At 47.6% G+C, this 12,590-nt stretch overlaps 2 protein-coding genes across 2 annotated transcripts in view; one reads left to right on the forward strand and one right to left on the reverse strand.

The window, feature by feature from the left end:
- The window catches only part of POU2AF1 (POU class 2 homeobox associating factor 1), a 45,179-nt gene that overhangs the window by 15,580 nt on the left and 17,009 nt on the right, over positions 1 to 12,590 (reverse strand). Inside the window, exons 13-14 of the mRNA XM_064470955.1 lie at positions 5,468 to 5,761; positions 4,218 to 4,363 (exon numbers count right to left, since the gene is read on the reverse strand). The gene's annotated coding sequence lies outside the window, so the exon portion shown is untranslated. The remainder of the gene's footprint in view (positions 1 to 4,217; positions 4,364 to 5,467; positions 5,762 to 12,590) is intronic.
- On the forward strand, positions 481 to 8,280 carry POU2AF3 (POU class 2 homeobox associating factor 3). The gene is made up of 5 exons (XM_064470958.1): positions 481 to 651; positions 2,818 to 2,912; positions 5,283 to 5,340; positions 6,885 to 7,111; positions 7,653 to 8,280. The coding sequence occupies exons 1-5, from the start codon at positions 645 to 647 to the stop codon at positions 7,986 to 7,988; spliced, it is 723 nt and encodes a 240-aa protein (XP_064327028.1). The 5' UTR covers positions 481 to 644; the 3' UTR covers positions 7,989 to 8,280.

Raw genomic sequence — 12,590 nt, forward strand, 5'->3', positions numbered from 1 at the left:
GTGCCCAGGTCAGCCTCTTTGTTACATCACACCTACCCACTGCCATTTTGGCCCCAAAACCTTAGTATTTAGCCTTAAAATGTGGAAAAATGTGCAAAAAGCAGCTCAGTCCCTTGCAGAGTGCTCTCTGCAGGTAGCAAATGAAATATGAGAGGGCTGGAACCCAGCCTGTGCATCTGAGGGGAAAATACCGAGCCAGTTTTGAGGCATCTGCTTTGTTCAGGGAACGATGGATAAAACCCTGCAAATGTCCCAAAAGCAAAGGGTGGGTTGGGTGGACCCACCAAATCTTATTCCCCCAGACCCTCTGCTAGATGGGGATGTGCTTAGTTTCACGAAAAGATAGCCCATTTTGTGGAGCCTTTGAATATTCAAATTGAAAGTATCGCGCAATCATTGATTGTCAAATCATTGGTTTCTAGAGGTTTTAAATACTTGGCATTAGGAGAGAAAAACTCAAACTTATACCTGTAGGGATAAAACAATAATATTGCCGGATCCACCTGGCATTGCCACCAGGCAAGCAGGCCCCTTCACCCCTAAATTTTAAGCTGGTCTCCTCTTGCCCCCTTCACCTGCTCTGGGCCGGGGCCAGGGCCACTACTGCCACCGCACCAGCGAGGTGCTGCCCGCTCCTGCTCAGGATGTCTGGTAAGCCCTACCGCCCCCACCCCCCCACCCCCCGCCACCCCATTTTGGGGCTGTTTCGGGGTTCGCCGGAGTCAGTTCTCCAGCGAGGCAATCGCGCCTCCCAAGCGAGGAGGAACCGGGGAGGGCGGGGAGGAGGAGGCAGGGAAGGGCTCCTGCCCGCCGAGGGCCAGCCCCAGCCGGCCGCGGGGCCGCCGGCAGGACCGGGGCGCAGCGGGGCGCAGCGGGCAGACCCGGCCCGGCGGCACCGGCCGGCGGGGGGAGCCGGGGCGCCGCGGAGCCGCCCCGACCCGGCCCGGCGCCGCTCGCCCTCCGGCGGCCATCCCCGCGGCTCCCTGCCGGGCAGCGCAGCCGCCCCGAGCCCCCGCGGCGGGGTGGGAGACGTGGTCCCCCTAGCCTTGCCCCCCGCCTCTTGTGCCCTCCCCACACTGCTCTTGACCGTCAGCCTGACCCCCGACTGCCCTGCTCCCCGAGCCCAAGCCCGCCCTGACACCGTGCCTGCTCTTGTCACCCCGCTTCTGATTCCCAGCCTGCCCTGACCACCCCGTTGCCTGAACCCCAGCCCACCCCCAGCACCCTGCTCCTTGACCCCCAGCCCCAGCTTCATCACCCTACCCCTTCCATCCACAGCCTGACCACTTCAGGAGAGCTGGCCATGGTAGTCCTGCTCTCGATGCTTCACCTGCATGCAGACCATCCTGGGGCCTCGGGGCGCTAGAAAACAGGATCCGCAGGGCACGGTGGTCACCATGAGAGCTGGGGCTGGGGGCTGCCTGGTGGCCAGCACCTGGATTATAGATGTGTCCATACCTCACCTGTTATTTTCTTTTTAAATTGCTCAAAGTGCAGCCCCTAGCCCTGTCCAGCTGCCCATGCAGACCAGAGCTGAGGCTGTATGTAGCGTGGACCCAAACTTGCAGAAGGGGCCACTAGCTCAGGGCCCTCCTGGCTATAGGGAGTCCTGGAAATAGGGTGTTCTCATTAAATTCAACCCTCTCCTCCCCTCATTTTCCCCGTCTTTGGTTTGTCGAATAGAAACAAAAATACAAGATGAATAATCCCCAGCTGCTGAGAGCACAGCTCAGCAAACTCCCCTCGAGGCAGACCCGACTCAGTCTGCCACCTTTCTGGTGGGACCTGTATGCCTGTTACAGTATGTCCTCAACCAGAGCACCAAGGGGGCAGACAAGAGGATGAAGATGCCATACAGCCATCAGCAATGGGGAGAGCTTATAGCAGAAGAGGACAGTGCCTACAGTGTGGGATTCCCTGAATATGTGGGCAGAACCCACAAATCCAGCACTGCCTTATTGCCGCATGCAGCAGCAATAGGGTAGGGAACCTGCAACCAGCTGCCTCCACTGGGGAACAGCTGACTGCAGGATGAGACAACACTAGTGTTTGTAGGATCTGCTACTAGATAAAAATAACAGCAGGAAGTTAGGACAGAAGCAGAACTGCCAGAGGCTTTAAGTGTTTTACCGTGAGTACAGCAAATGAAAGTGATTTTTCAGAACACGTAAATTCTTTACCATTTCCTGTACTAAAAATCCCTCACCAGGTAGTGACTGATGATTGTTGATCGGTTTTGGCTGGATTAAAGACATCCTAAATGCTTGTTTGAAATATGTGGGGGTGGTGCAGAATGAGCAAAATAAAGAGATAATTTAGGCTTTGCAAGAAGTTGTTCATGAAAGCAGTAATTTAATTTGTGTTTTGTTTAGTCCTCTGAGGAACTGCCCACATATTTCCATTGTTTTATTCCTGGTCTTTGTCTGCCAGATGAAGTGCTTCCCAGATTTATTTTCAGGTCCTAAGAATGGCAAATATGAGAGGAATTTAAATAAGTTCAACAATAGCACCAGATGGAGTTTGGTATTAGGACACCTGGAGAGTGGGGGGGAAGAAGGAGATAGAAAAGAATAAAACACATATGATTACTAAATATAACCAACACCAACTTCTTAATAAATGTCTGCTTGTCACAAGCTTGAATAGCAGGTGTTAAAGAGAGCTATAAACTATGATTACAAGTGACTTAACAGTGACCAGTTAATCATCTCAACTCTAAGTAGATTCCATATACAGCATGCCTGAAAACACGCTGGATTTCCTGTATGATCTGAAAGTCTCCCATCTTGTAAAGTGTTTTTCCACAAATTCTTTCAGGAAAGCCCAAGGTGTATCAAGGTGTTAGAGTAAAGATTACAGTGAAGGAGTTACTGCAGCAGAGAAGAGCACGACAAGCAGCAACCAGTGCAGCAGTAAGTAAAAAACTTTTGGTGTCTGTTTTTTCTCTTCTCTCTTAACCTTTTTTTGCCAAGACTGTACTCTCTGAGCCAAGGAGACTGCCAAAGCCTGAGTGTAGCAGGCTGGTGAGGATGGGGGAAAAGATTATTCAGCCAGGGTAACTGCAGCTGTGATCTAAACAGGTGACAGTCTGAGCCATTACTGGAGGGAGAAAGCAGAGCTGTGCTCCAGAAACGTAACTCAATCTGGGATGGAAGGGTCATATGGACAAATTTCAGCCCAACTTACAGCTATCACAGCAACTCCAGCTGGATAATCAAGGCAGGCCATGGTTACTGCCCCCCATTTAAAATGTGGCCCGGCCGGGCTGAAGCATGCACCAAACTGTTTTGCAGCATCAGGCAAAGCATATGCCTGGGGCATGCCTTTGACTCAGCCTATGCAGCTTTGAGGAGCAACCAGTGCAAAGCTCTGTCACACTCAAGCTCCCCTAACCTCCCCCTTTTCCCCAAGTCTCAGGCCCCCAGGAGGCTGCTTTCAACAATCCCCTACCCCTGGAGGTTTTCTCTTGTCCAATTAGATCAGGCAGGAAATGAAGGCACCAGAGGTACAGTGCCTCCTGCAGCTCCCAGGCAGTGGAGAGGGTTTGAGGATTTGGGACTTTGCCCATGCCTTGTTTTCTTCCTTTCTACTAGCCAGAATTTGGGGCTGTTGCTAAGACATCTTAAGCAGGGCTCCATCCGGCTCCATTAGAGCTCCTTAGCATAACATTCAAGCATGCTTGACTGAATTCAGGTCTCCTATGTTTTTCAGTACCACCTGGGCAGCTCGTAGCCCCGTCCCTTCTAAAGGGGAGGACAGAGATCTGTGTGGGTGTGCACAGACACACACACACACACAATCTCTGTCTCTCGTTCACTCTTCTAGTCTTTGTAGGAGTCCTCCAGCTGCAGCCACTCTAAGGATTTACATAAGGAGTTTGGTAAATCATTACTTCTTCCTGGTTCATGAGATTACAGCTTTGGACGGTTTTCAGATTTTATCTCCCACCTCCTGTACCTTGCTGCAGCTGATTGCACAAAAAATTGATCAGCCTGCAAGCCACAGGCAGAGAGGCCTGGGTGAAGAGTACACAAAACTGCTGGGCTTTGGAAATGCTGGGCCACTCCTCCCCTCCAGTTCTAATGGAAGCAGCCTCTTCATCGCAGCCAGGCCTCACAGGGCTGTGTGGAACTGGTTTTCACTTCCCACAGCAAGTTTACACAGCACTTGTTTTCCCTGTACAGGAAAAAGTGAAAAGTAGCAGCACAGGACGTTACCTTTGTGATCTGTGAAAGGCATGCGTTGTCCTGAAGAGGTCCCAGAGATTAGGGCAGGCAAGATAAGCTGCCTCCACACACTGAAAAAAGCCAAACCTGAAAATTTCTGCTGATGATGGTACAGCTCTTTCTGCCTTGTTACACATCTGCAGCCAAAGAGAAGAGTAGTAGTCCTACAGGCACTTTCAGCCTGGAATAGCCACTATTTAATGAATTAAATGCACAGGGATGTTCTAGGAAGCTGTCGGTAGGGAAATGAGCTACTAACTCAAGAGCCTTTTGAATAAAGAAAATGAAATAGACGTCTCTATGAATTAAAGCTGAGGAGAAAAAACAGTGTTTGTGTTTGCAGAGTAAAATCCTTATCACAAACATCAAGCATCAGAACTCCTACTGCTTTTGGGGTGGATTTCTCCCCCTCAGAAGGTCAGGTTCCTAGAGCAGGTTGATCTGTCCACTTCATCTTCCAGCTTTCCTCAGAAAATGAGACAGTCCACTTCATAAAGGCACGTAGCTGTGTTAGAGTGAGAAGTGATGTCAGAGCTGGTTCTCAAATTACATCAACACCAAGCATGGCAACCCAGTGTGATACCCAGTCATGGGGATACCTGCAATTGTCTTTAGTCATGCTTCAAGAATTATCACTACAATTTGTTAATTACTCATTCTTGATCATATTTATCCCTACAAATTATTTGGGATCCCTCCATTATGGAATTCATGGTCCTAGAAATTAACACGCATTTCAAAGGCAGACACTTCTCTGCTGAATTAACAGTAATAATGCAAAAGGAAGAGCACACTAGCAAGGTACTGTGTCAAGGGCTTTATACCAGGTTGGTGTTGTGCTTCTCCAGTGCCATTATAGGCTCAGGGAAAAATCATGTTATGCATGTTAATATTGTTCCGTCAATGCTAGGGAAGTTTTCCATATCACAGCCATGAGGTAAATAAGGTTTACACAAATAGGTTGACGTGAAATCCCGACTTACCCCAGCATGCAGAAAAAATGCTCCCCTGTGTTACAGTGTATACAATTCCTTTTCTTCCCTTGTCTCTGGGCAGGTTTCTTGGGGCAGCAGCAGCACCCAGTTTTCAGACTCTGTGTCTCCTCCTCACCCAGGTTGGTACAAAGCCCATCAACATGTCCCTTCCCACCCCCTACCCAATTTTTCCCACAGCCCAGAGTCTTCCCAACTCTTGGCTGAGGCAGACACTGCCAGATGATCAGCAATGCAGCCAACCAGCACCTGAGAGGAACCCATGAAATCCAGATGAGGATGCCGTGAGGCCAGCAGGGTACATATTACCCTGTTCAGGAGCGAGATCCCCTTCAGGAAGGGATGCTCATTGCCTAGGGAATAACACTGCTGGCATCACCTTCTCCAGGCTGCAGTCTGTGGGTCCAATTGGAGCTAGAGGGTCAGATTGCCCTTACAGGCACTTTGCTGAGCTCCAGCAGTTAGCTGTTCTCACTCTCCTGGCAGCATCCGTAGGAGTGAGAGGAGTGTCAGGTTTTCAGCAACACGAAAAGTTTCTTCTTCCTGTATGTGAATATCCAAGGAAAGGGGAAAGGGGTGGGAGGAACAGCACTTTGGGCTCACAGAGCCTTCAATTATTCTGCAGCTAAAGCAGAGAGACCTAAAAGGTTGGGCAAGTGTGAATATACACATTTTTACAGACAAGGAAATTATTAAATCATCAATATTTGGGACTCAATTTACTTGTGTTAATACAGAAATGTGAGATATAACAAAGCTTTTTCAGGCTGGAAAGTCTCCATCTGTTTATGTATTTTGAGTCCTCCTCACTTCCTCCCCACATCCAGCTAAACACTGCCACCTTGAACCTGCAAACAATTATGACTCTGACTCTACCCACGTGCAGTTTCATTGCCCTCAGACCAGTGCCGCTTCCATAAGGACAGGGCTTTGCTTTTAACCAAAATTGAACACAGCATACAAAGATAATAATTCTGAAAAGTCAGATCATCTGTGAGCTTTCATACCCCCAGGAAGCATGTTGCAGTACATTGGAGTCTGACCCCACAGCTTTCTAGGAACTGGCGCTTTCGCCAGTAACACTATGTGCACGCAGTGACACGTGATCACTGATTTGTTCCATTTTGTCTGCTCACAAACTTGTCTCCTGTCTGGCTGTTTGAAGGGTAAAAGAACAAATTATTCTTCTGTTAACCCCTTATTCCTGCATATGTAGCTACCCTGCATCTGGAGACTGGGTAAGGCAAAGGTGCAAGCTATCTGCCAAGCTGTGAAGCATAAATCACTGCATGGCAAGCTTCTAGGTCTGTAAACAGTTGGCATTGGAAGGGAGGCCAGAGGGTCAAGAGTCTGAGGGAGTTTCCAGCTGGATCCGTGTCCAAAAAGGCTGGAGCCAGAAGGGTTTCCAGCAGTATTTAAAGAGCTTTGGAGCTTTCCAAGAGGACTAAAGTTCCCAAGTTATTTGCACGCTTTTGAGTATCTTCATCCCGGTGTCTGCTTCCCTAGAAAATTCACCTCAAAGAAATTGAAGGACCCTTTTCCTTGTCTAAATCCATAGGATTTCTGAACATATGAGAGTACTTAAACCTGAACTGGGGCAACACCTGCCCTTTGTGAAGACAGATACTGAATGATCTGCTACTGTCTGCTTTACCTTCTCTCCTAGCACCTTTTGATGCAGAACCCATCTCTTCTGTTCCCAACTATTGTTCATCATGGCAGTTTTCAAATTGCCTCTCCTGTGAAGAAACTCCTAGCTATCTGGAGCAGCTGGTAGATTCCTGTCTTCAGACAGATGCACCCTTAGACCCAGCCTTCAGTACTTTCCAGACATCCTCGCAATACACCTCAGACACCTTCCAGCCAGTCCCACTCTGCTTTAACCAGGGCCTGGTAAGCTTTGTGTCCCAGGGGAGCAGCCACAGGCACACTCAGAGGGAAGATGGGGAAGGGAGGCACATCCTGGGGCAGAACAGCAGCAAGCTGATTTAGAAATGTGGCTGCTTTTAGGGGCATGGGCTACAGCCACAGCAATGCAGGCTGCTTGTGTGGACTTCTGCATGGTTTCCCATTGGGAGCAGAGGACAGGGAGGCCCAACCAAACCTAGACAGACGATGCAAAACAGATAATGTCCCTTCTACAGGTCCTGTAGATTTCCTGCAAAGAATAGCCCAGTTCCTGGTAGCACTTTTCTAACTCGCAGAGAACCTCCCTATTAACACCAATGTCACAGGAACTGCCTCTTGGGTTTAGGCCTCTAATGGCTGAATCATCTCCCTGGGTAGCCAGACCACCCTGAGAAAGGGAACAGCATGGAAATTCTGACTGCTGTCCACATTTCCCCAAATGACACCCTGAAATGTCCTGGGTTTGTGGTTTTGGGGTTGGTTTTTTTTGTTTGCTGGTTTGTTTTTCTTCTCTCTCAAATTCTAGGCTGCCGGATCCCCCAGTTCAGCTGATCCGTCCAGCCCATTAAACTATAGCTGCTCTCCTTCTCAGCTATCTCCTTTCACCCCACTGACCCACAGCCCACCATCTGCTCTGGACACCAAGACCTATGGCTACCCTGCAGAGGACTGGTCCTGCCATAGCCCCTCCCCATACACTACCTCTCCCTGCTGCTGCACTGCCTGTGGCTCCCAGCATGCGGACAACACAGTCCCGCAGTACTTCTGCCCCAGCACAGACTGCATGGACTACCTACCGCCCATGGCTGTGGCCGATGACTTCTTCAGAAGGGATAGAAACTGTGACATCTGCTATAGCTAATGTGGACTGTGGTTTTACACATCCACTGTATCCAAATCAGATTAATTGCCCATGAACTATGCAAAGTTGTGCTGCCTAACACAGTCCAGTTTATTTTTCACTACTCACATATTTTTGACGTTATGCTGTCACTACATTAGTCCTCCTGTCTTGTACAGTCAGGGCTGTTTCGTTGTTGTGGTGGTGGTTTGGGGTGGTTTTTTCCTGTTTGTTTTTGTTGATGTTTTTTAAAGAAATCCTAAGCTGCTTTACCAAACACATGTCATTAAGCCAGCTCTTTTTGATACAAATAAATAATTTGGTACAGGTACTGAAGCTTGTTCATTCCTTGTGCTAAATGTCAGTGCTTTTGTCTTCCGCTAATGATCCAGAATGCTGGCCCTATTCTCACAAAGATGATGAGGAGAGACTCTCAGCAACCTACACAAGGAGCAATTACTCAGTAGTGTGAAAAGTCTTGCTTACCCTTTCCAGCAGATAAAATGTCTCTATGCATATCTCAGCACCCAGCACACTATCCAGAAAGCAAGCTGTGCAGCACTTCATTCTGAGATGGATCTGTGGCTTCTTAGCCACTGCTTCAGCTCAGCTCCCATGATGGTATTCTCTAGCAGTTCTTGCAGAAAAGGAAAACTGCTGTTTTCCATGCAAGCTCAGGGTCTTTGCCCATGAGAAAGGCCCCTCAGGCCTGCACAGAGGTTGAACCCAGAGCCAAACTTCTTTGGCTGCGGGTCAATACCAGCCTCCCCTTGAAGGCAGAATTTCAGTGACAGGCTGATGTAGTTCAGCAGCCCTTTGTATAGTGTGGTCTGTTGATACCAGGTTTTCTCCGCCTTTCAGCATAATCAACTGAACAGGAGTTAAATAATTTTTTTTGAAGTAGATAATGGGGAACTTATCATACCTGAGGATTCCCTGCTTCTTGCATAAATGCTGACCTTTCTAAGACTGTCTCTCACCTCCTTTTAATCGCACGTGGTGAGGCAGACTGCCAAGCCACCAGTTTCTCAGCCGAGCACCCAGACTGGAAAGAAAGAAGCATCTCTCCATATTAAGTACAACACAAATGAAAAAACTAACTATATGTGTGAAGACAAATACATTATTTAACTAGCTGTATGCTCATCTTCTCCAGACAACTCTACCATTAACTGAAAAGCTTTCCTCTCCCCAGAGTTGAAATTACCCATATGGCAGAGACACACATTTCTGGCTGGCAAATAGGGAAGTTTCCTGCATTCTACCAAAAACCACAACCAATATTTCCTCACCCTGTGAAATCTATGAAGACCTAAGAGTAATACTTTTTTAATGAAACTTTTAAAAATATTTATATAATGCCAGTTATTTCAACCTGCTATCCCCAATTTCATCAGAAAACAGAGCTGTTACCTCCCATGCATCTTCCAGGGTTCGCTTTGTTTTAAGTTCTATATGAGCTAAAAATGGCATTTTTTTCATGTCCAGTCCAGGTCCCTGGACAGGACGTTTCATTTTTGCCATGCTAGACAAGGAGATTGCACAGAGGTAGCTGTACCTTCCCAGCATCCAGTTCATTTACCTTACATAAGGCAGCAGCTCTATTTCCAAAACTTGCTTTAAAACACTTTGACAACTTTAAATAATATCTCCCCCTCTCCCCTGTTTTTACCTGATTAGTGTCAGAGTGGGCCCACGTGATAAAGAAAGTCTCAGAAAGCTCATGAAGAGGTGTTAACAGCTATATCTCTGCTGCAGTTAAAGGTGTGATTACCCCTGTGCAGAGATACTCTATTAGGTGTCATTTTAGTAGTGCTGGCAGGTGCTTCAGCCCTGAGCGTTGTCTCAGGGCTCTGGAGGGTTACACTTCTACTCCCCCAGCCTGCTCCACAGCTTGCTCAGCGCTGGCTACTCCTGCCTGCTGCTTGAGAAGCGGGCACACCTTTAGCCACATGTCAAACCCCCTTATCACCAACATGAAAGAGCTGGTTTTAAAGAAGCCAATTCTCCTGAAGAGAAGATGAGGTTGAGGCAAGATATTTGAGGCTTCTAGTGAAACTGGCATGACCACATCCTCCCCATGGGTTAGCAACATTGGTCTGAGCTTAAGAGAGCTGAGAGAGGTGTTCTCATACAGCAAAGGAAAGAGCATGTGAAAATGGTAAGTAAGCGTTCAACAAGGAGAACACGCAACCCATTTTTTATAGCAAGGTTAATAGTATCCCAGTTTACACAACAGTGCCAGCAAGGAAGTCACATAAGGTGTTACAGTCTAACAACATATCTCTCAGCTCCACATCAGGCAGCTACCTAAATTTAATATATTATCAGCAGATTGCACATTTGTCCGCATATTGTGGCATAGACCTGTACAGCTATCTGCTCTGCGCAGATTGTGGTGTGCAGTGGAGAGGTTGTGCCTGTCATTGAACCTATGGCTGCTGTTTAGGCATGACCACTTAGGATTGGCAGTGCATGAGCACTACAAACCACCCTACATCCCATTCCCATTCCTGCTTCTTGGATGTTGCCTGACCCAGATAAAAAAAAGCACCCCTCCAGTGGGAGAAGCTGTCTCTTGAAGGGCTGGTTTGGTCTCACCACTGAGCTTCCACACTTCCAGGTCTCACAGGTAGCTGAGGACCTGAGACAGGAGCATGCAGTGTGTTCTTAAAGATAGCACCTATTGGCCTCATGCTGCATGGGACCAGCTGCTCTGAATCTACCATCTTCTGAGCTATGAAGATCATCAGAGCACTGAAGCATCTCCCTTATGAGGAAAGGCTGAGAGACCTGGGGCTGTTCAGCCTGGAGAAGAGAGGACTGAGGGGGGAACTTATCAATGCTTATAAATAGCTAAAGGGTGGATGTCAGGAGGATGGGGCCGGACTCTTTTCAGTGGTGCCCAACGACAGGCCAAGGGGCAACGGGCACAAGTTGGAACAGAGGAAGTTCCACCTGCATATGAGGAAACACTTCTTTTCTTTGAGGGTGCCAGAGCAGTGGCACAGGCTGCCCAGGGAGGCTGTGGAGTCTCTTCCTCTGGAAATATTCAAAACCTGCCTGGATGCGGTCCTGTGCACCCTGCTCTGGGTGTGCCTGCTCAAGCAGCGGGTTGGCCAAGGTGATCTCCAGAGGTGCCTTCCAACCCCCACAATTCTGGGATTCTGTGAACTGCTCTGTTGGGACAAGGATATTTCCAGCAAAATGTTTCTATGCACTGTAGTCTCTGGATTCTAACAGCTTCCATTTAGTAGTGCTGTCCTCCATCCCTTGCAGCCTCTTCCTACTTCTCTGCTGCTCTTTCTCCAGTTGTTTTGCAATCCCCCACGCCAGGCACTGCAAACATGTTTTAGACACCATTTCCCAACTCCATGTCAATAGCTCCAGGTGACATATGCAGTGCAAGTAAAAGCTTGCTGACTGTTGACACAATGATGTCTTGTTGACACAAGGAAGGAAAAAAACAACAGAAGAGGACTATTCAAACACTGGTTGTGCATTTTCTGGCTATGAGTAACATATTCTTTCCCTGCTTTATTCCCCCCACCCACTAGGAAAAAAAAAAAAAGAAAAAAGAAAAAAGGCAGGGGGGTTAAAGGAAAGTAGCTTGGGTCATATCTCCAACAGAGCTGGCACAGCACTACTGAAACGCTGGCATTTCATCAGTCCCTGCCACGTGAATTTCTGCAAGCATATATAAACATGCCTGCACAAAAGTGAGGATCACTCCATCCTTACAAAAGCTGTGAATAACTCCAGAAGTAACCTGCAGTTATAGAGAAGATAAAAGTTTCTTATTTTCAGGTTCTTAACCAGTTGCACATAGTATTTGATCAAAAAGTTTTCCTTGCCAACCAACTGGCAACTTTTCTATGGTGCCTCTTCAGAACATTTGTTTGGTGATAACAAGTCTTTGTTATTAGCAATTTATCCAAAGCCACAGATAGGAAGAGATAAACTGTGCAAATAAAGGGGTATCACACATTGCCAGTGCTGCTAAGGTTATAAAAGGTACATTTCCCCTGAAAGAGTCATAAAAAAATCGAGGGGTTAACTGTGAACTTAAGATACTGCTCAAATCAATGAAATTCACCCCAGCACAGAAGACTTAACACTCAGGATACCTTTGAGTCTTAAAAGGGTTTTCTTGATACACAGGCCAGGAACTGGCTGGCTTGACAGGGAAAGGGAAAGAGAAAGGTGTTTTACATGCATGGGGAAGCAGCAGCCTCCAACTGTCTTATGGATCCAGTCCAAGGACAATATGAACAGCTTGTTGATTGTGGCTGGCTTCAGAGCAGGCCTCTAATGTATGAGCTTTGGGAAGCTGAACACAGATGTGCCTGCAGAGAGAATGAATCCTTCCTGGGTTGGTCATGGGATCTTCCCTCTGCAAATCTCATCTATCAGCGCTGAGTAACACAGGCTGCCAGGGTGATGCTTTGAATGAAGCCACATCCATCCCTCCCCAGACCAATATTTTCCCTGATATTCTGGAGACGGTGATGTTTACAGACTACAAGTCACTGATGACGTTGCTCTGTGTTAAACATCCAGCTGCAGGAGAATGAAGTAATAAAGAGATAAGCCACTCTAGAAAATACCACATGTATTTTTTTT

Source organism: Phalacrocorax carbo, chromosome 21 (genome assembly GCF_963921805.1).
Source record: "Phalacrocorax carbo chromosome 21, bPhaCar2.1, whole genome shotgun sequence".
NCBI classification, from domain to species: domain Eukaryota; kingdom Metazoa; phylum Chordata; class Aves; order Suliformes; family Phalacrocoracidae; genus Phalacrocorax; species Phalacrocorax carbo.